The sequence below is a fragment of the Tinamus guttatus genome, unplaced genomic scaffold (assembly GCF_059628265.1).
Source record: "Tinamus guttatus ecotype Peru unplaced genomic scaffold, ASM5962826v1 Tinamus_guttatus_pri_ptg000153l, whole genome shotgun sequence".
Taxonomy (NCBI): Eukaryota; Metazoa; Chordata; class Aves; order Tinamiformes; family Tinamidae; genus Tinamus; species Tinamus guttatus.
Window position 1 is genome coordinate 1,133,216 of NW_028288687.1, and position 23,756 is coordinate 1,156,971.

The 23,756-nt window shown below is 42.4% G+C and overlaps 1 protein-coding gene across 1 annotated transcript in view; it reads right to left on the reverse strand.

The window, feature by feature from the left end:
• PATJ (PATJ crumbs cell polarity complex component) overlaps positions 1-23,756 on the reverse strand; it is a 129,782-nt gene that overhangs the window by 54,091 nt on the left and 51,935 nt on the right. The window contains exons 23-25 of the mRNA XM_088522420.1: positions 22,879-22,989; positions 21,236-21,304; positions 17,646-17,757 (exon numbers count right to left, since the gene is read on the reverse strand). Of these exons, the coding sequence (XP_088378546.1) occupies positions 17,646-17,757; positions 21,236-21,304; positions 22,879-22,989 (292 nt within the window). The remainder of the gene's footprint in view (positions 1-17,645; positions 17,758-21,235; positions 21,305-22,878; positions 22,990-23,756) is intronic.

Below are 23,756 nucleotides of genomic sequence, written 5' to 3' on the forward strand. Positions count from 1 at the left end.
AAATAAGCGTAGTTAAGGGACCATAATTGAACAAATGGGGTTTAGAATTTTCCCACTACTAATAATATAATAAGCTTATTGTTTTAATCTTCCCGCTAACCTCTATTCAGCTGTGAGGAGGCAGATACTTCTCCAAACCTTATCTCAAACATGATGCAGTCTTCTGCTTTCATACGCTTTAAACTGAACAACAGAGGAGGTAATTTCTGTAATGCTTTCTTAAATTTCATAAAATCATACATATTCTTCTCTCAGTGATTAGAAGAGAAAAATAAGGCAGTTATATTCAAATCTGGCAAAACCCAGGGAAGAGCCAGAGACTGTCCCCTTCTTTGGGAGGCAATGACAGGGCTGCTGGAACCAATTCCCTGCAGATGCTGGTGTCAGCTCCAAACAGGTAGTCAGCATTCCTGCTCTGAGGTACCCAACCTGGCCCAGAACTCAGCAGTTCCCAAAATCCCCCTTGGAAAGCACCACCATGCCCTTGTCATGGCTCTGCTTCGTGTACAACATTTGGAAGCCGTTCAGCAGACTAAGCAATGGCTTTCAGAGCAAAATAACCCCCTGCATTTCTGCTCTGCTTCGCTGAGCCTCCAGCAACCCTCCCAATTCCAAGTGTGGCAAGTACAAGGAAGGAAGAGCAAGTTCCTAGGGTACATAGCTGTACCTCTCCTCTTCCACCCCCACGTCCTGGGAGACAAAATTCGTTATTTTGAATAAATGTAGGTGAGAACATGCACAAGGCAGCCACGCACTATCAATATACAAGGCTAGCAGTCTGTTGTGGGAGCTGTGCCACGGGGGCACAGACATCTCAAAGGCCAGCTAACACGAGGGCTTTCACACTCTTGCAAACATCCAAGCCAAAAACCAGGGTGAATTTAATTCCTACAAGTCAGTATTCTTACCCTGTTTTGAAGACTGCCCCTTTTCTTCTTTTTTGTGTGAAAAATTCAGGGTATCAGCTGTGGTCTCTGCATTTCGCCTCTTCTAACTGTTCCCTTCTCCCTTCAGCTCAGACTCCCATTCTGGTTTGCAGCTCTCAGCCCTTGCAAGCGCTGGAACAGCCTCCTGGCTCACACAGGAAAACTCCCCTCCTGTGCTTCCCTTAAATCCCACTTTGCCCTCACATCGCTCTTCCTACAACCAAAGGTAAACATTTCTACTAGTAATTTCTTGTCTAACTAATCAAGGAGTAAGGGTATAATGAGAATCTCTGCAATGCATTTCAAGTACCATTTCATTTCATTTCTATGAGCGGATGACATTTAAAAATGGTTATCACCTAATGTTGTTGCTTCCCTCCTACAATCAAAGAATCATCCCACTTAAAGACAAGAGCAAAGAAAAAAGTGCCATTTAGTCCCCGCTGAAAAACAGTTTAGCTGCAGCCCATGGCATCAAGGAGCAGCTTCAATGCTCGCACCATTTCATGTCAACATTTTGAACACACTGAGATTTTACCATCTATTTTTCTGCTTATTGTAAGGCCCCAAACTCCATCCCAGAAGCTGCAATTTTTGTACAGAATATTTAGGTTTTCTGAGCAGGTAGTTATTGTGTTTTTCTTCTTTTTTAATTAGATGACATGGACGTGATGATCTTATTCATACTGGTGTTTATCCAAGAACTTTTAAATTTTACAAAAGAAGGTTTAGAGCAAAACTGGTAAGCAGAAAACCCTGATGCTAATAATTACTGATTATAGGGGAGCCTCCTCTCTGCTTCACACAACTCTTCCACCTTTTTGCCTTTTCAGTAACATATTAACCCCCATCAGAGCAGCTGAAGCTACTGAATGACACAGAATCACAGAAAGGTCGAGGTTGGCAGGGACCTCTAGAGATCATCCAGTCCAACTCTTGCTCCAGCAGGGATACCCACATGTGGCACAGGGTGGCATCCAGGTGGGTTTGAAGATCTCCAGAGAAGGAGCCTCCACAGCCTCTCTGGGCAGCCTGTTCCAGGGCTCTGGCATCCTCACAGTTTCTCAGACACAGTCTCCTTGGCACTGTTATCCAGCAATCAGCGACCAGGACGGCGCGTCCCGCGATCCGAGGGCCTCCGCAGCAGCCGGCAATCCTGCGCTCCTGCACACCTTGGTGCAAAAACCTTCAGCATGTTTCTTGCCCAGGGACTAATGAACCAGATGTTTTTCTGGATTGCGAAGACACTAAATAGGGCACTTTTTTGAGCATCAGACTGTCACTATCTGATTAAATATAGACAAAAAAGAAAACAAAACATTTTTTCTTGGGATAAAGTCCTCTATGAGGATACAAATACTTCAGATATATCATGCTGTGATGGATGTTTGGGCCCACAGAAGGTAGAGGCATTTTCAACTAAACACAATGTAAAAACACAGGGTAGCCTCAAGAGGAAGCCAATGCAGGCCCCATTTTTTGACTGTTGAAAAGACAACTGAACAAATCGGGCAGGAAAACACTGTACAGAATGATACTGTATTACAGTATACTTCAGGGTGGGTTGTTTAAAGCCAAAATCCACGAGAGTCCCCGTGCACCGCGCACCGCTTGCCAAGGAGCTGGGGACTGTTAGCATGAACCAGAACCTCAGAAAGGACCCATTTCCACGGGCTGCAGCAGGCAGTGTTTCCACAACCCATTCCACAGCGGAATTCTCCTTGGGCAGCTTGCAGTTAGGAGAGAGATTCCTAGTTTTAAGCTATTCCTTCCAATAGGAGCAGGTTTGTGGCCTTGCTGCTGTTCATACGGCTTTGCCAGGATCTCTAGTTCATTATCTACGTTCATATCCAAAAGCTGCTCATTCACTTGATGCAAGAGCGAGCGTCTCAGACTGAACAAAGACTATTTGGAGCGCTCTAATCCCTCGCTTTTCTGCCGAGGCTCAGCATTAACAAGGAATACTGTGAACATTTAAGATTCCTCCTTCCTTGACAGTAATATAGTGTAACTCAACCTGACAATGTTTCATCTTTAAATAACGATGTTACCACAAAGCAACTTGCACAAGTCATTATCTTGGAATCTCTCTAATTAAGGTGAATGGCATTAGAGGGTTGTCAAAGGTTGTTACCTAAAACAGGCTTTTATGGGCCTGAGCCCCAGCTCTTCCAGCTTTTAGAGTAAGTAACTGTAAAACAAAGTACAGAAAACACCTCTCATAAGCCAAGATGATGAGATATTTCTCATCTACCGACTCATTCTGTAATGAGAGCCTAAACTTCCTTCTCTTAGAGAAGCTGGATGAAAAAACTGGGAGGCTTTGGGGCTTAAACAGTGAAAACTTTTTGACCAGCAAACAGTATCCACACCAAGTAGCCCAAAGATCTCAAGAAAAATCTTAAATGACTGCTCTTAAAGGAAGGTCTCCAGAGGAATTGCTGCTATGAAATGAAGAAGCATAAAGCTTGCAGAAGGGCAGTTATCCTAACAGACCAAAGCATCATGAAACTCATTGAGCTGGCTGAAAACTAACCCTGCAGGAGAAGGACCAGGACTCTGCTGCGGAAGGGTGCTGTGCAGGCGGAGGTAGGAGCCTGGTGGGCAGCAGATGACAGGAGGAGCAGCCAACCCAACTGCAATCGCTTGCCTTGCCCCCAGAGCAGGGCCTTGCCGCCCGGCAAGCTCAGAACAAGTGAGTGACGAGCACTAAATTACACTTTTACATTTTAAAAACACAGTACGGTAGTTTCAATTTGTTTGTACAGCAATTGTGAAATATTTTGTGGCTGGGATTAAAAAAGATTCGAGTTGATGAGTCATCTGGGATTATAAAACCCAGGGAGATGCCCACAGAGCTGTGCTGGAAACCACAGTGCAAGACAACACAGGAAGACCCAAGGAAGTCAGGTCATGATCAGCTACTTCCACCATGATTTAAGTCAACAGTGGTCCTAATGACCAATTTGAATACTTCTACTTTTTGTTATTTTGCTGAAGACTGATATTTGTTAGTTACCACACATTTAAATGCCATCTTCAGTTGCAAATATGTGTTTTTTCCCCTCGTCATGCTAACCAAGGGGATAAAACACTAAATGCTTACAGAAATATAACACTTGATATACATCCACTAAAATGCATAAGACTTATGATGTACGTTGGATGTGCTGAACAACATTTACTTATATATTTTTCCTTATGATATGTAATATTTAGACGGAAATTATATACAATTAAAATATAAACAGCAGCTTTTTATATAAAAAGTATTTACAAATATGATAATTGAAACTGTTTTATCTTATTAAATGGATTTTCACTTAAAATCGAAATGTTAAACAAAAGCATTACTATTCATGATAGATAATGAATTGAACCAAAGGAACTATGGCAATCAGAAACATCTCTGAATAGTCTAAATTCCTCTTTGTCAAAAGTTCCTTTTGTCTGTCCTTGGCCTTCACAAGCACCTCATCAACCAACCCCGTAGTGACCTCACTTGTGTCATTTTAAACTGATGCTCAAGTTCACACTCCCAGTTTTTATTCAATGACTGCAAAAGGAAAATATCCTTTTTTACCTTCTAACAAGTTGCTCGAATTTGATAAGTTCGTTTTATTCCCACTCAATTAGTTAAACAAGCCACAAGAAGGGCTCTTTGTTTCAAGCAGCTGAAGACCAAGGCAGAAGTTGGCTTCTTACTACAACAGACTCTTGGTCCAGGCCTTTAGCCACAGACTTCTCTCATTTCTCTGGAGGCACACATACATTTCCTGCATATTTTTTTCATTTATTTTAACAGATTAGAGTAAGCTCTAATGTTTATCAGGTCCTTGAAGACCACTCTTGCTCTCAATTTTGGTATTCGACACATCCATCTCTCACCACATGTTTCCTGGTGAGCAGCCAGCATCATCAGTAAAATATTAGGAAAGCAGAAAGGGCCTGGGCCACCCTCTTACCTCCCCACAGCCTGCAGGGGCCTTCCAAGGCCAAGAAGCCACAAAAGATTAAGCCTGGCTGCCTTTGGCTCCTGTTTCTTCAGCTATCACATTGCACTAGAGTCACAACTCCAAGCTTTTTACCACATCCAGGAATGCTTGCAGGGTGTGTGTGATTTTTTCTTTTTGTTAAGTATAAATCCGAGTTTCCCAACATCATGCCTTGCCTCTGATTGCTGGGGTCAAATGAAAAATGCCCGCAGAAGCAGACAGTGCTGGGGACTGCCTGTTTTTCTGTTTTAGAACAAATATGCAGGGATAAGTGAAGATGCTTTAACATGAAGTTGACAAAAAGTTATTCTACCATAAGCTTCTGTATCTTCAGCTATGATGTATATGTGCTTTTTAAGAGGTTCAACATTTTCATCTTGATTTTACATGCAAAACATATGCACAAACTAAGGACACACCACCTCGGAGAGCTACTAGTTCACCCCTTAGAGCTTCCAAGGCAGATGGGGCACATGGATTGAAAGACCCAGACCCATCCCCACATCTCTGAACACGGTTCCTCACACAAAACTTGGCTCTCCTGTGATCAACTGGCCACGTCCAGTAACACTCATCCCCAGGATCCCTTCCTTTGGCCAACCATCGAGTGGGCAAAACTCAGCCAACAGTCACATCCCTGCTCGTCCGTGTCCCTTCCCACTTCGAGGACAAGGAACAGCAGCCCCATGCCCATCATTTGTCACCTACAGCAGCCCCACGCCCATCATTTGTCACTTTTTCAGTCCATTTTGGCTGCTGTGTAGAGAAAAGCTGCACAGTCTGAGCAACTACGGAATATTAAAGGAAGAATATAGTTGAACAAGCAAAACCCAAACCTCCCAGTTGAAAATATGCCTTTTGATTAACGTTGTTATTCCAAAAACAGAGACACCAATCAAGTACTGAACTGACGCAAATGTCTCCTCTTAAAATGAGGAAGCAAGGATCTATTGCTTGAAATGATTTTATGGTGCCATATGCTGTAGAAACCAAAGACAAATATGTATCCTGTGCTAATAAGAACAAAGAGACTTTCCTACCACTGAAAGGATCAGTCATCTAAAACTTGGGATTGATTTTGAAGCACACACCTGGGATGAATGACAGCGCTTACATCCACGTGACAACTTCCATCTGCTCTGTACATAAGGTGAAATGGGGAGAACCGGACAGATGAATAAATAACAGTTTCCTCATGCACAAAACTCCCACTATTGAAAATCCCTGTGAAATCATAAAACAGCCATATACTCTCCCATAATAAGCCACGCATTTAATCAGCTGACTTCAAAAACTCTTCAAAAAGCTAATCATGTTTACGCTGCACTTACAACATGATAAAACTTGATAGATTTAATTATGAGACAATACTCTGAACCAGAAACTTTATCCTGATTTTTTTTACTCTCTCCAAAGGACAGAGTCTGTCAAACCTTTTTTTTGCTTCTTTGGGGAATAAAAGAAAGGCTTAGGGTCAGATACATTTGCTTATATATTTTCCATGCTGAGTTTATATGAGAAGAAAAATAAAATCTCAAACAAGCGTTTGAGAACCCTTGAGAACTGAATATTTTAACAGGTTTTTAAATATAAAAATATGTTATTAGGTAACTAATAGCTATACTTTCCCTTAATGTATTTAATAAAGATATTAATGCATTAAGCTTTGGGCATTTTTTAAATGAATCCAATTATAATCAGAAAATAGATGCTGTATTTGAATGAAGACTTGCAGTATGTCAAGTGTCTCCCTTTTTCTTCCGGCAGAAGAAATCCATCTCCAAGGATTTATCCAAGGAGGAAGAACTAAACGGATAAATTCCAACATATTAAACAGACTTTCTACTCTGCCTCAAGGAGCAATTCACCTTACAGAAAGTTGAAAAACAAAAGCTCTTGGGAAAAATAAGCGCAGGGCTTGATAGTTTTTACCATAATTCTTTTGAGGTTGATATTCGAATGATTTTAATTTTTAAACACTGTGCTTCATTATAATGACATTAATGGATACTTCCCTTTGTGTGAATTTAGCTTTCAAATGCAAGGACCCAGAAGCTTCTGAGACTTGCTCCTTGGGAACAAATGCTGCCTTTTGGTTAAGCTGAAACTCTATGGATCCTGACTCTTACTTTTACTCTATTTTATTATTTTTTATTGGCCACCTAACTCCTGTGAATTGAGGCACACAGCTCCATAGAGCCCTTTACGTTCTACGCATCTCACTGCATATGACTTATCAAATCACCCCACAGACCAAGCTAGAAGAGAAGCCTAGTCTTCTGAAACGCAGTCCAGGAGCTATGCTTCTGCATCCGTTAATTATAGTTTCAATACTTAACATAAATTAACCCACTTTTTAACACAGTGAATCACCTTACTCTGCTTTCCTAGAGGAACAAAGCATTTGCAATCACACAGTGCGAGCCTAGACCCCTGCCCAAATTTTGATCCCGTTGGCCAATGTGAAGCAAATCTGACAGCAGACTACGGGTCTCTGAGGTGCTCTAAAGGCTTATCAAATGGGCAGCTCTCCGGAGACGAGACACCCGATAAATACCCTGAGGGAGGGCAAGCTTCAGCGTGAGACCAGGCCTTACTACAACAGCAGAGGCCTCACGTTAGGAAAAGCTCTTGGAAATGCTCTGGCCACAGCAAGAGCTTAAATCTTCCTCAACACCCAGGTGGGTGAAGGGGAAACAGATCTGCAGCAGTGAAGGCCGCCGAGGGGCTCTATGCTGGGCAGTGCCGATACCACGAGTTCAGTGCGCGGGCAGCAGCGCTCCCACCTCCCAGCCTGTGCCACATCCCTATGCCGAGCTCCGACCCTTTGGCAGGCCACAAGCTGTCCTCACACACATGCCAAAGGATGGCCACATCGTTCTGTGCCCGAAAGGCTTCACTGAACTCCCCATTCACCACAAAATCATGTCCAGCTCCCTTCTTGGCCCTCACCCATACCCTGCCCGTGGCTCCATCTTGTGAGTTGCCCTCATGACTCAGGCTCCGCTCTCATTCCTTCCCCTCCTCTACTCTTCTCTCAGTCCTTCAGGGACGCCTCACCTGCTCCTTAACGGTGTTGGGCCGCTCACCTCACGCATCTCTCCTCTTAGGACTGTCTTGCAAAACTTGTATCTCCTACCCTTCTAAGTCATTAGATCCTGAAATGAGATACTTTGAAACCACTGCATTGTCTATTTAACTACATTAATGATAGGCACACAACAACATAATACCGTACTGACCCCAAAATAACTTTTCTGCCATATTCCTAAAGGAATTCCAAGCCACAAAATACAGATCACCCACACAGCCAAGCCTCATTTGCTTTAAAATCAATTCTGTGGTCGAACATTTAGAAGAAACGCAGTACAGAAAGCAATTTGCACTCCTGTTTATCATTCAGTTCAGAAGGAGCTTTCCAGATCTGACGGTGCCATCATGGGGGACCCAAGGCCACGAGGCAGGGGAGCCGCAGCACCTCGGGAGTCTCCTCACCCCTCGCTGAGCACCCAAAGGAGCCGGTGAGGCTCCACAGCTCCACGCAGAGCAGTCCCGGCTCTGAGAGCAGGCGGCTTCAGTCAGCCACACGTGAGGGAGGATGGGACCTACCTCATGGCCGTTTTCGGGTGCACCACACACTGCTGCTCACAGTTTGCTCGCAGAGCACCTGTGGGGAGCGAGGCTTAACACCAGAGTATCCTTAAAGGCTCGTTTTGGATAAAATAATCCCTCGCTCCCCTCACAAGCCTGGCACAAAGAGGCCTAACAACTCCACGCGCATGGGCACACAACGAATCCTTCTGCCTGAATATTCCATGGCGTTTTCCTCCTAGAATTGAGCCATGTATGTGAGCTAAGCAGCAGGTTGTTGCAGTAGGACAGCCTAGGTTTAGCACTCCAGAATATTCCCAGACACATCACATCAAGGAATGACAATTTCTCACCTCACTTTATAAAGGACCTGCCAGAGTATAATATGCAAGTGTAACTTTAAGTCTATAAAATGCTGCTGAAGCTTACCTGATAATTTAGAGCCATAAAACACTTAGCATTTATACAGAGGGTAGCTAATACACTTGACTTTCAGGCAAGAATTACAAAACCCTCCAAAACTACCTGGAGTATATATTTTTTTGAAAAGCAAGCTGTTAAAGCTATTTGGTATCCCAGAAACAAGCACAAAGTGGTATGAAGCAGCAAGGTTTAACGCTCCTGACCTTGGACAACTTGCTCAGCCTTTGCCTCTCAGCGGTACCACACGCAGGACCTGAGCAGACGTTCCCGCGGCCGGTGTGCTCAGGTACTCTCGACAACAGCTCCTGGCAGAACAACACGGGTCCTCTCTACATTTAAGCCTCATCCTTCCCCCAAGACCACGTCTCTGAACTGTCCCCCTTACCTGTCCCCTTCTCCTGTTGCACATTCAATCTCAAAAACCCCCTGTGCTCCACTTCGCTTTCCCTTCTCGCAAACCCCCCAAGCCCAGAGCGTGCAGCCCTGTCCTGCTCCTGAATCCCGCATTCGGCTGTGGACGCCAGCGACGGCCAGTCCTCGCGGCACCAACCGTGCGTGGGCAGAGGGCACAGCTGGGAGGCTGCGGTGGCACCAAGGTACCTCCTGTCTGCTGGAAACGCTCTCCTGGCCCGGCTGCTTTGGAAGGACACGCGCTGCGGCCGGCGGCGCTCGGCCTTGGGGCGCTCTGCTCCTCAGCCCCAGCTCTGCCCATGGTGGGTACACACACGCAGGCTGTCTGCATGCACAGCAGCTCCCGCTCCCCTGTTCCACACCAAAAACCTCAACACAGTAACACTTCCTCCAACAACTTTTTGGGAGGCAGAGACACAAGCTGTTATCTCTAAGCGCTGATGAAGCAGACAGACATGCCCATCATGACACTAATCACACAAGACTCATTACCACTGTTGGGGCAGGGAAGAATAGGACCTGCCCTTTAGCCAGTTCCCACAATCTCTCTTCTAATCTCCATATGGAAAAAGTATTTTGAATCTGCTAATAGAAATGGTCACGCATGCAGAGTCTCTTCTCAACATACACAGACACACATGCATATAAACATACATATGTTTCAATGTATATGTGGCCACTACAAAGACATAAGGCAGATCTTTAATAGTCATGATGCACAACAGCTAACAAACCTATAGAAACCCACTCTGGGTTGTTCTATAAGCGATAGCTATTCCAGTAAAGAACAATTATATACCTGAATGGAGCAGAAGGTAAATTGATGAATAGTCCCTAAATAACCATGCTGAATAAAAGAAAAACTGCCTTTAAGACTGATAGCAAAAAAATAACTTTGACTTTCTCAAACAGTTAAATAAGTTATTCCAGACAGCTGTGTCAATTACTGCAATCCTATGGAAAATGAAGGTAACATCTGTAAAGAATAAAATTACTGTCATTCAACATTTTTACTTTCCCTTCTGTTAGGAGACTACCTCATATCCAGAGTAGTTACTATTTAAATCCAAATAGACCATTTTGGAACAGAGCTATTACACAAATACCTATTCTGTATTCTTACTAAAAGCAAAGCTGGGCTAGTCTGGACAAGACCTGATGCACAGCAGAGTTTCTTTTTACTTTTTTTTGTGCGAGGAGGCAACATCACAAATGATGCAAAGACAACAACAACAAAAGATTATCTCCTTACCTAAAAAGAGACACTCAAAAACACAAACACGTAACAACCTTCAATGGGCTAATGTTCATGTTCCAATCATTTCTTTAAATATTTGCATCCTTTTTTAGATATTTTTACTTGCAAGTCATTGCAGTGATACTAAGAGTGCGTCAGTGAAAGTAATAAAGACCTACTTGCAGTAGCAAGTTTGTGCAATACCTGCATGCGCAGATTTATAACACAGACATCTTCTACCTACACAAGCTACATGAAATTACTTATCTGAAAAGCCTGAGTAAGATCCAAGATGCCAAACAACAGAAGCTAACTGCACCTTACCTGTGAAAATTTAATAATCTTAAAACACCAAATGAGGATATTGTATGCCTGGCATTTTAATGCTATTCTCTGGATACCTGGCTTGTGTTGGAAGAAAAGATTATACCTAACAATAAATGCAATCTGAGGCAATATTTAAAGATTAGATTATCTTTCACTGCAAATAGCTCATTTTGTTTACTATCACATTGCTTTACTCTTCTTTTGCCTCCTTATACCAGAAAAAATGCTGAATATTCAGTTTAGATTCATCGGCAGCTTTTTATTTAGGTCTAAAAACATTTACCTAACACATTCTTAGCAAAGTGAAAAAAAATTCAGCCATCTGTCTCTACATTACAATAGCAGTTATGGAAGAGGAGATTATTGTATAGAGCACGAAATTTAGCGATAGGAATTGTTATATTTAAAGCACCAACGCACCAGTTCGGTGCATCAGAACGCTGCACAACAACGTCCTACAGCAGCAATGATTTATAAGGAAATGCAAGACATTTTAAAGGTATTAAATGCAGCATTGTAATCCGGGTGCACGTCCATGCTCCAAACTGAGAAAAACGATCCTGTTTGCTCATTCCCAGCACTTCCCTACTTCTAAATTCTCCCTAGAAGGGCTCCAAGGGGCTCTGGGGGAAGCCGCCCGGCGGAACGCGTGGCAAGTGCTTACCTGGGAAGCCCCCCTGCACCATGGTGCGCCAGGCTCCCCTCAGGGTATCCGCATCCCCGGCGAAGCCCCGGCGCCGCACGCAGCTCCGCTCCTCATCGCACGCCGCCTCGGCGCTCGCCCCTCTTCCAGCGACCTTGGGCCTGTTTTTCCCTCGGATTTTTCCTCTCCTTAAGGGCAGGCTGTCGCTTTGCCTCACGAGAGGCCATCAATTACACGGCTCTGGGGCGGCCCCGGGGGCTCGCGGCCGCCGGCAGGCGCGCACTGCCTGCCCGAGCGCGGCGCATCCCGGGCTCCCCCGGGTCACCCCGCATGCTCCGCGCGTGCCGGGGTGGCACTGCCTGCCCCTGCTCCGCTCGAGTGACAGCTCCATCCCCGAGCACGACTCACCTGCAGCGCCCGGGCGCTTCCCTGCCCCTCGCAGCCAGCACCACGCCGAGCGCCCACGGCGCCGCGCTGCCTAAGAGCCATTTTTTATCTAGGCATCGTCCCCACGCAGGCTACGGGGGTTATCGACCAACCGCTCTCGGCTCAGAACGACTGCAGCCACCGCGCTGCTTTGCACCGCTGCAAAGCTCGCGGCTCCCCGATGCACCCTCCTGCATTATTTTTACATGCCACAAAACAAACAAAAGCAGCTGCCATCACAAGGACGAGTCAAACTTCATCGTGACTTGTGTTTTGCTGCGACTCTGAATGAGCAGCGTTAGTTTTACTGCAACGAGTGCCGAACTGAAACGCTGAAGAGATTCAAACCCCCTTATTTAGTAATTAAAAAACAAAGATAACAGCGCTCTCTACATTTACAAGTGTACTCAGTAATTTGGGGAAGTCCTTACCAATTCTCTATTCCAAATGCCACACTTAAAGCAACCCAAAATATTCTGTTATTTTGTTAATGCCATTAATTTGTTCGTTTTTAAAATTCATTGTCCTTTCTTTAGAATGTATATCACAGCACACACATAACCATCTGTTCAGTGCATTATGTACAAGCACGTAGTTAAAAAAATCCAAGTCCCAGCTGCAATTTTACTATTAAAAATTCATCAAGAATGTAATTTCCTTCTGCATCAGCTGAGAACTGTACATGTGATTTGCAAACAGAGTAAAAATAATAATAATAATAAAATGAGCTCAACAGAACTCCAAATGATTTCCAAACTGCAATGACACCAATGGCAGTTTATCCTCAACAGCTTGCAGGGCTGCCCAAAGTGCACAGCCCTTCTGGGGCTTCTATTAGGACTGGTTACAAAACCTACATGTTTTAGCTAATTATGACTCAGTAAGAATGGGAAAAGAAGATTAGCAATATAGAGTCATATTAAATAGAGATTAACCTAGAGCTAAAAAAAATGAAAGTCACTGCTCTATTTGTCTAATCCTGGCTTTTGCATCATCTTTGGAAATGCACCCAACTAAATACACACGTGGTGACTTAAATTTTGTTAAAGATTATGTTAAGCATGGCAATAATTATTTTCCCAATATTTTATAAAGCTTGAGGCTTTTTTCCTGGCCACATCTTACTCCTTGAACATCTTTGCTATTTGCTGTTGATTGCAGTGACATCTATTGGAGAGGCAGCGTTTGGCTCCATGAGCCTCCCCACCTGAATCCTAATTTTGAATTTTTTTTTTGCTCTGTTTTAGCACAGCTTTGCCTGAAATGACAAACTCCAGGCAGCCAGATTCTTGGGAGCTATGTTGATTTACCAACATTTTTGTTTTTATTTAGTTAGTTCCTTTTCAGTAATTCTGGCACTTTTCCAAGGTGACAGCAGTAGTTTTGGCATCTTAGTTCACAGTAGCACTTGAGGCTTCCTGAGGTCACCTCTTCACACCTGAATGTGTCTTTACACCCAATGGACTTGGCCACGTTTTGCAGGGTCTCAGACAAGCTCTCTTGTAGGTTTTTGGGGGGTTTCTTTCGAAGTGAAAAAGAACCCCATCTCATGTGCATATGGCCAACCACCTTCCAACACAGCGTGGGTCTGTCTCATGTTATACAAGTTATACCCACATCCCCTTCACCCTAACTCTAAGTAAGGGGAAACATTACAGAGATTTAAAAATCTCCGTTTCTGGTAGGAGAAGCCGTCATTCCTCAAAGAGCACTTGAAGCTACATCACTAAACTTTCTTGCCGCTCCATTGATCTCTACACAGGCTAGAGACAAAATAAAAGGCAGGGAGATTAGGATAAAGCTAAATATCCTGGCAGATGGGAAGTCTGAGCACAGCAGCATCTACCCCATTATCTTAGCCACCTTGCACTAATAGTAAAAATAGTTAATAAAAAACCATTTTAAACTTACTCAAAGCTAAACAGATCAATCTGTCTTCCAAATAGACAAGAGATTTTATTTTAAAAAAATTTAACATTTGCTACAACTACGGGTTCCAAGGTTTTTAAATAGCTGTCATCTTAATTTTCTTATAATTTTTTTAAGGTCTTTCCCATCTAACTTATTGTTGTCCACAACTTGATTACAAAGTAGATCTACACTGCAACGTAACTAACACCCCACAGCAAACCTTACAAAACATTTAATTATCAGCTGTGCTGCCCATCCATTTCCCTCTGCTTCTTTTCACTACTAACCCCTTATTAGAGCAATAAGCCCCAGCGAGGTGCACATTAGCCCATTAGCAGATCCTTAGAGCACACCTATGGCCATCCACTGCCATAGGAAACCCCACCATCACCTATAGACAAATCTGCAGCACACCTGCCTGCGAGGGCAGGCAGCTCCTTGTACACTCTCCCCTTTACTTCTTTGCTTTGACTAAAGAAAAATGATTCTATTCAAAACCTCCCGCTTACAAAGTTTGGAAAAGCTAAATAATGTCTATGTGGAGAAAGTTACCTTCACCAAAACAGCCTCCACCACAGCCACAGTTTCCACTATAGGGAGATGGACCCTAAACCACAATTCCGATGTTTTTGAGGCTTTAATATGAAGGATTTTAAAGAATATCTTTGCAGCAGACTGAAGAACCATTAAGTTGATAATGACAATGAGTTGAACAAGTAAAGGAGGAAACAAATCCTGCCTTTCTCTAGAAATCCAGGCAGTCTGGGCTCTCCTCTCCAGCTCTACCTGTAACATTACCACTCCTCGCATGCTGCTGTTTTACAGGACCTGAAACCCTCTAAAGCCTCTAAAGCAGCATAGTCAGACCAAAGAGGAAACAAGAAGCAGAATACCCAGGAGTTGAACACAGGTAAAGATTGATGGGATCACTAGAATAAGAAAACATGACGGGAAGAAATTCTCTCTCTTCAGCTTGCCCCCAAAGTCTAGCAAAAAAGACACCTAAGAACTTCAAATATAGAAAGTAACTTTGGAGGCAGCAATCACAAATGGCTCAAATTAAGCTGAAATGAAGAAAAGGACTGAAGCTAAGAGCCCTACTTTCAAGGAGACATTTGAAAAAATGCTAAAATTTCATAGTAAAGTCAGACTTATTTAAAGCACTGAAACTTTGGGGTTTTCTGGAACTTCTCCAGAACTATCTAGCAGTTCTATCTCCAGCAAGGACTCACCCTCCAGGTGAACAACCACCTCTGAAATAAAAGGCAGAATATCTACAAGAACTGACCGTTTATTACAAGAGGCCAGCACAGAAAGCTACAATTTCAGTGGTGGAAAAACATAGAAATAAAATGGAGCATTGCCAAAAAGTAAGTGAATTTAGATCCCATAGGGGAAACTACCAAAAGGTTATTCAGCCCCTTAAAAGGGGGAACAGACAAAACAGGGAGAGACTGTTGTGCCAACAGGATGAAAAGAATATAAATATAATTTTCAGGTATAGCAGGAAGCCTAACGGATCGCTCAGCTTCTGCTTTCAATATGGGGCCCAATGAGGAACACGGAGACAGAAGCAGGATGACTGCAAGGGACTCGCATGGAAGGAACGATAAGCAAAGACTTGAAAAAACTCAGGTCAAGTGGAACAAGTAAATTATTTCTGGAATATGACACAAGTCAACGAGTGGGTTCATGAAACTGCCGCTGCAGTAGTAAGAAGGCTTAAAAAGAAGAAAAATCCATCAGGAGCAGAAGCCGAGAACACCGAGCAGAAGGCACTGATTTAACAGCTCGCTCACCTCAAAATGCCACCAAGTCCTTTCACGCTCCGGGCACATGGACAGGAGGGGAAGGGAACAGAGCACAGACTATGACAAAGATTTACCCAGTGGACCTTTTTAGTTTTTGATCTTTTATATAAGAAAGACACAATAAATCTAATCTACCTGCTGTTCAGGGAAGCTTATCAAATTAAGTTCACAAAAATAATACTGTGCTGGAATTCATGATGGAAAGACTTTCTTTTCCAAGTGATTACAAAAAAGATACTCTGTAAAAACTCCTTTCAGAGCTACACAGCTGCTTAATATCCTTTTAAGTACAGCTCCAGTGTTTCTAACATAGCTTTTATATATAAAGGGTTGAAGTACAAGCTTAAAGTTGCTTAGGCTGTTTTTTAAGGAAACAGAGTGGGGTAGGGGGCAGATGAAGTGACACATCTTGGTTTTGGAAGATGCATGGAAGCAATGGTTAGGACAGACAGCAGAAAGGGTCCAAAGGGATTCATCCAAACAGATTTGCTTGCTGCTGCCTGCTTTGGCAGAATTGATCAATTTAACACCAGAAGTAGATTTACTTTCTCAGCTATCAGTTTCAGCTGAGGAATGGAATTCCTAATTCCATTAGGAACTGCAAAACAGCCAAAATATGACGAAGTGCACCGATAATAAGTTATATCTGTGCAAAATGTCCAGCAAGCACTTGAACTGAGGCACATCCTGATCAGATAACTTGAGAATCATACAATATATCAAATATATCCCTTAACTGGGAATTATGACTTTCATTAACAACAGCGCAAAAACGGGCAAAACTGGTGTTTTATCAGCAAAATGGTTTAAAAGTAAATTACATTCATGCTAAAATGCACAGTTTGGAGTCAAACGCTATGCCCCAAAGAAGATACCAAAAAATTCCAGTGACTAAGAAGCAGTCTCCAAGCAGATGAGATGGCAAGTTCTTTAAAGGGAAATTCTGGAAAAATTCCCCAGGTGGTTCAAGAATTAGTAGCTTTTCACTGAAACACAGGCAGACCCAAGCGGGCTGCTCCTGTGCATCCGTTACCCTTTCTGTGAGAGCAACCTTCCAAGATCCATCCTGCCTCCACTTAAAACACACTAGGAGTGACCAACCAACCAACCAGCCTCATTAACCAGCCAACATCAGGAGTGAAGCCAGCAAGTGCAGGCAGAGGAGCTTGCTCACCTGGGGGCCTCAAGTTGGGAACTTCTGCTCTGAAATACATGGATTGTTTCAGAAAATAGTTCAGGAATCCTAACTGGGATTTAAATATTCCTCAATATTTTATTGGAAGGATAATAATATTTCATGACCTGAAGTTGGAATTAACAAAGCAGTATACTGGTATCTAAATTATGCTGCTGGAAGCTATTAAGCTAATACTGCATCCTATTTAGGTGCTTATTCTTCCACAAAGAATAAGCAATCATTATAAATCTCTCAAAATTAGACAGTTGCAGAACCTTTCCCTTGAAAGGTGCTACCGAAAAATTGATGTAAATAATAATTTAGCTTTTTTTTTTTGAGAGAGAAAATATTTGCTTAAAGTGTATTGCCTTGATATAAAATGCAGACTCTTTTAGAAAAGGCACCAAGGCTTCTTAGGGCGATGTCTACACGAGCACCACTGCTATTGCCAGGGTGCAGCACCACAGCCGTGTCCGCTGCCGATGCCTCTGCTAACACAGGCCCTCCAGGTCCTGCTTTGACTTTCTTGGACTGACATTAAATGGAGCGTTTTTAGCATTAGTTCAGAGGAGAAAAGCTACCCGAGCCTGGCTGGGAAAAGAAGGCCATGTAAATCATAAAGGAGTAGCCACTGGTCAGATCAAGCCTGTGGACTACGTCTTACTGCCACGTCCATAATACAAGCCCTGCACGGCAACTACGTTGTTCCCATAACCCGATCATGCTCTATAAGTGCAATGCAACTTAATAAATATTGCACTACTCACGCTCTGCACAAGCTTCCTCCTCTTCATCCACATCAGCTTCCTCTGAGTGCCATTTTTCAGGTGCTCTATATGGAGGTGGCAGCTTCATTGGAGGTGGAGCCCCATATTTTCTCTAATGGATTCAAAGTAAAATAGTTACATGCTTTGTATCCTCCATATAGGGAAAAATACTATTTTTCCTTCTGATCTAAAATATCTATGTGTGTACATACACAGGGCATAATGACAGTGCTAAAATTTGCAGCACAGACTTTTATGCAAGAAAGCAAAACAAAAAGTGACTCTGCATATAGAAAATACAATAGCGCATTCATATTTTCTTGTTAACAATATTTCTGCATCATTGTAAACAGATAAGCATGAACATCAATGAAGGCATAAAAATGAACATTAAGTTATAACTCATTTCTCATTATAAACTTTAAACATTTTAATATTTTAAGCAATATCAGATAATTTTGATATTGAAGTCATCAAATTTTTAAAATACAAAATAGAACCTCAAACTTCTTGCTGTTTCTACAAGCATATTCGCATATAACATGTCATCTATATTTTAGTTTAAATGAAAAAAAGGAACTTGGTTTAGAACTATTAAAATTCTATTACCTCACATAAATACAGGCAGCTCCTATAATGATGCACATAGCGCCGCATGTCAGGTACGGAGAGCCAGCTCCGGAGCTAATGAAAACAGGAGCTCATTTGTCCAAGCCCCTGTTTTTATAGCTCGGAGTAACCGGATCAGGCCTCAGTGGCTACAGGATTTCACTCAGCCGCATCCCGCACGGCCACACGCTAATAGGGATGCACTTCGGGGAGGGAGCGCGAGCGCAACGTGCCATTAGGGCAGCCCAAACGCCCGCAGCGAGGTTGTTCTACCAATTCTGGGAATCAGGATTCAACGCCCAGACATCACACCTGGAATAAGGATTCCTGCCGCGTACGAGGAAAGCCGTGCCTACGTTTGTATGGCTGTGCCTAAGTTTGTTTAGAATATCCTAAGTAGCAAATTGTAATGCAAGCTACGCACAGAATTGAGATGTGATTTACATCAGCCTGCCCGTTTAAAAATTGTAATGGCAAAGTGCTGCTCTGAAGACAGCATAAGAGTAATAAATTAAGTGTTTTAACCGATCTGTAGTAACAGGGCTTAGTAAGAGCACTTTGAGACACAACAGCCATTTCCCCAAAGTCTCCAGCACAGTCGGAGCCTCCGTCTGCCTCGTGTGGCCCCGCGCACAACCCGGAAGGTCCAAACCACTGTCACTAAATTCCTTGCAATTCAAAGCCTAAACATTGGTCTTTTGGCTATTGTAAAGCCTCTTAAAGTCTGAGGGAAGCTGCACGAGATGCCCGAGACAGTTTTCTCTCACCTGCTGTAAATCCAGGTGATGAATCCGCTCTGTTCTAGGGGTAGCTCTATGCTACATCTGCAAAACCTTGGGAATCCCTCTCAGAGTTGCTGTTTCCCCCAATCACCTTTACTAATCTAAGCAAAACAATTTTATCCCCCCATATACTAAGTTTTGTAAGAATCATCCTCAAACTTTCTGACCATAGACAGCAGCCAACCAGAATGTAACTGTATTGATTTCAGTATGCTCAGAACTGGCTTAATAAGACAAAAAAGCATTAAATAAATGAGTACACAAAACTCCTAACTATTTCTAGAGTACACATTCAATTAGAGTTGCAAATAAAACCAGTCATGTCGGCAAAGTCCCACTCTGGCAGAAACACTACAAGCTGTGTTTCTTTTCTATCAGATGCCTGATGTCTAAAAAAATGAAGTGTTTACCAATGGGGAAAAAAATAAGTAAATAAAGCCTGACATGTGCACGCTCTTCCTCAATTACCCAGAATTTCTTTTCAAAGATTTATGCCCAAACGTTACGTGCTTTTTTGTTTACAAACTGTTCTTTCCTTTGATTTTTATGGGAGGTACCATGCTACCACTGTTTCCAAAGAAGAGGGGACATCTGTAGAAGAATTAGGCTTAAAAAGCAGCAAGATATTTCACAATATCAAGCTCAAGGAAAATAATGATTCTATACATCTAAGTTATTCTGACTTGCATGATCATAACCAGGCAGCAAAACAGTATCTAGTTCACAGGAAGCTTAATTGTTTTAAGTGGGTTTATACAAGTGACTTCAAGTGATTGTTTTTAAACAAATGGATCGAGAGGAGGATAAACACCACCAAAAAAGGACACAAGAAAAATGCAGTATTGAAAAGATAAATCATCATACAGGAAGACACAGATTTTCCAACTGAATATGGCTGCTTTCAAACCACACTTTTGTGACACTTTGAAGACTAGACTGAAAATATCAGTGATTTCCCATAGGGATGCAGGCTAGTAATCCACTAATAGCAACTCTTTCCAACTCAGAGCTGCCCCTACTGTAGCACAGTATGACTGCTTTGTGAATTAATGCTCAAAGGGAAAAAGGAGCTACATATTTATGCACCGAAGCACTTCAATATTCCACCCACTAGTTTATAGCACCAATAGATGAAAAAGGTTTGAAAAAGATTAAGCTCACTCTTTAACCTCCTAGCACTGTGGAACGCAACACGCTGGAGTCCTGGAGATTAAAGGCAGCACATTGCAAGTGGATGAGTGCTTTTTAGATTAGAAATATAGATAACAAAACCAAGAAAAGGGGATTGTAACTGCTTCATTATAACTATTCTCCACTGGCATGAAAGCATGACTTCAACACCTTTCTTGATTTTTTGGAATAACTGCGCCTCATGGCTTCTGAAGCTGACAGCTGTTGAAAGGAGGCTTACAGAAACTTTCTGAAGCAGGAGGGCCTGCCGAGCCTGCCAGAAAACGCCAGAGAACCGAGCGAGTTCAAACAAAACGTTCGTCATATTCATGGCTGGCGTTTTAAACCGCTCTGCACAAAAGTTATCGCCCACCCTGGTCGTGTCCCCTGATCCTTCAGCTCTGACGGACTCGGAGCACCTGCCCGCCGCAAGCCACCCGCTCCTAGGAACGAGGTACACAGCCCTTGGTGCAGCCTGCCAGGGTGAGACTTTACAGCTGCAGAGCAACCCAAACAAATGCACTGGTTTAGACCCAACAGATTCCTCTATTTTTAAAACTGCCACAAAGGTTTTTAGAAAGTTACTGTGCAGTAGTGGCTCAGCCAGTCGTAGGCCAGCTAGCTAGCTTGGTCATTTTCTTGTGCTCTGTTTATCCTATGGCAGGATCTTGCTGAACTTCGGTGAGCCCAAAATTAAGTATGTTAGTTGTGTACATGATAGTCTTTCTCTTTCCATTGAGCAAGCGGAATCAGTTTGCCTCCAAACTGGGCAAAACTACTCTGCTTTCAGAGAGGTACCAGCAAAGAGCTGCAAGAGCTGTGCAGTTACAGCAGCCAGCAGAGACCCACAGGACATTTGCCCTTTGCCTTGGATCTAGCAAAAACAGAACCACAGAGGTTTCAGTGAAACCCTCTTCAAACATAACATCAGACTTCAAGAAATGTATAACATCCACTTATAACACAACTTGTTGTTACTCCATTTGATTTAATAAAACTTAGGTAGAGCATTCGAAGGAAAATGAATACCTTTTCATTCTTATTTTCTTTGTCTGCATCCTGTGCTTTGCTCCCCTTAGGCTGCACAGCTGAAACCACCTGAAAACATAATGCATATGTTGTGCATATTAAAGAACATTTCAGTTACAAAGCAAACACCAAAAGAATTAGGTAATGACAGCAACAAAGATTCCCAGCATGGCCTTCATTTTGCCCAGTGTACAAGACTATCACAGCACAGCCTTTAAATTACTTGCTCTTAAGGAAATTAGAAACATTTGGTATTTCTTTTAGGGCTCACTGTTTGATGTCTGACCCCATGTCTCCATTCAATAAAATACTAGTCTGAAGTCAACTGTATGGAGGCGCATACTTGATACAGAACTCGGTATGGACTTCAGAGTGTCAGTTCTTTAATCATTCAGAGCTGAATACTACATTTTAGAATATAAACATCAAATGAGAAAGTGCAAGACTATCATTTTTTATTGCTCTAAAAAGTGTACAGTAGAAAGATGTTATTTGAAAAAAATACAAGACTGTAGTTTACTATGAAAACAGTTAAAAAGACTATGAAAACATCACTGGAGAATGATTAATCAGAAATGATCAGGTGGCAGCCCAAAGCCAACAGCAGAAATTTCTCAAACAAAAGCTGCACTGCAAGCAGCTTGGAGCTCCCATGTGAAATCATTTCTGTACTAACCTTAGTATTTTAAATTCCTAGTAAATACCTCAATCTCCATCTGTTTACCTACTGAGGCAGGAAAGAGACTCATGTCCTTGCTGATAAACGCCATATAGAAAAGTGCAGGTTTAGCCACCACATAATATTCTTCCCTGGTGCTCTTTATCCTTACAGGGGGAGATATCTTTTCTTAATGCATTTGCACTACTGCAGGTGCCTGACATATAGCTGAATCTCAAAAGATGCTACGAGAACCTATTAAGTAGTACTCAGACGCAAGTATGCAAGTTTATTTTATCCTTTGTTTTGGTCCATAAGATTAGGCCATATTAAAGGAAAGGGGAACCCTTGGGTCCCCTCTACACCACAGACTCCATCAGCAGCACCTATCTTGGTGAACAGGAGCTGAGTGAGAGCACTTCTGTTGCCTTCACACAGCAAAACACCAGAATATCGGGTATTCCACTTTTCCTTAGATAAGTAAGGTCCTTTAGATAGTAAGGTTCAAGAGGCAGCCGAACATTCTAATGTTCTGGTGACTTTTTTGCATCTTTATTGTAAAAAGTCAAATGCAGAAGAGGAGCCAACCCGGATAGTCCCGCTGCGATTCCTGCCATCCCTGTCTGCAAGCCTCCTTCCCAGGGCAGGTATCCTTGGCTACAAGTTTGCATTCAAATTTTAGAGCATATTTTTAGTTATAAAATATGAAATAAAATACACAGGTCAAGCACACGTGTGGGAAACCTAAATTACCACCCATTCAATATCTTCATTTACAAATAAAAAACTCATCATTTTCATCTGTTAGATTTATATCTGAGAACCAAAGTTCAGAATCAGACCAAAAAAATAATTGCATGGTCCATAAGCAAAAAGAAAGGATGGATACAAATTAGAAAAATCCTGCTGAAAGAAGTGTAGCCAAGTTTAAAGGTATTTATTACACATTTAATAATTTCTGGAACAAAAATAGAAATAAACTCACTTTTGGCATGTAGGACAAACTCTGAACGACAAACACAACTGGATTCCCTGCATTCTTGATGGCTTCTACTGCTTCCTCATGTGTGGCGTTTTGCAAGTCCACTCCAGAAACCTAGCAAACAATTTATATTTTATTAGACAGTTTCTTTCTTGCACAGAGTCACTAGAAGAGGTTGCATGCTTTCAGATTAGGGCATCATAATAAGGTACCAAAAGCAGTCAAAAGAAATGATGTTAAAAGTATTTTTCTATGATGCTTTAAGAAAAAGCATCTTACTTTGTATTAACAGCTAAAGAGAGGCCACGTTTCCCAAAGCAATTTTTCTAGGTTAAAAAAATAAGGAACAAGACCTGTCAGACAAGGTTAGACATAACACCTCTCTTTCACGTTTGGCCCATTTGTAAGATAAATCTGTTTTGAAACTGTTCTTCAAAATGTCACATGCTAGGACAGCACTGTCAGCTTGGGAACCCCAGGTTCAGAAATACTCATTTGGAGCGAGTAAAAATCAACATCGAGCCAGAGGTGACAGCAAGCCCAAGAATGACACCCTCCAAAGTAGCTACTCCAAGGTATCTCCCAGAATCAGGGATTTCCTTTAAACAGTTAACCAGACCATCAACGACTCCAAACCAACACACTCCAAATAACAGCCCCGATTTCAGCATGAAGTGTCTGTGCAAACAATGCCACTTTTAAAGTACTTATTCTTCATTTAAATGGATAGAATGGCCTTTCCTTTTTTTTTTTGTTTGTTAGTTTAAGCATTAGATACCACAACCTCTCTCTCCTTAATAAACAAAAGGATCTTAAAAACTCTCTGTATGAGGACCTGAAATGCACTGGAGGGATTTAATTTTGGTTTTCCAGACACACTG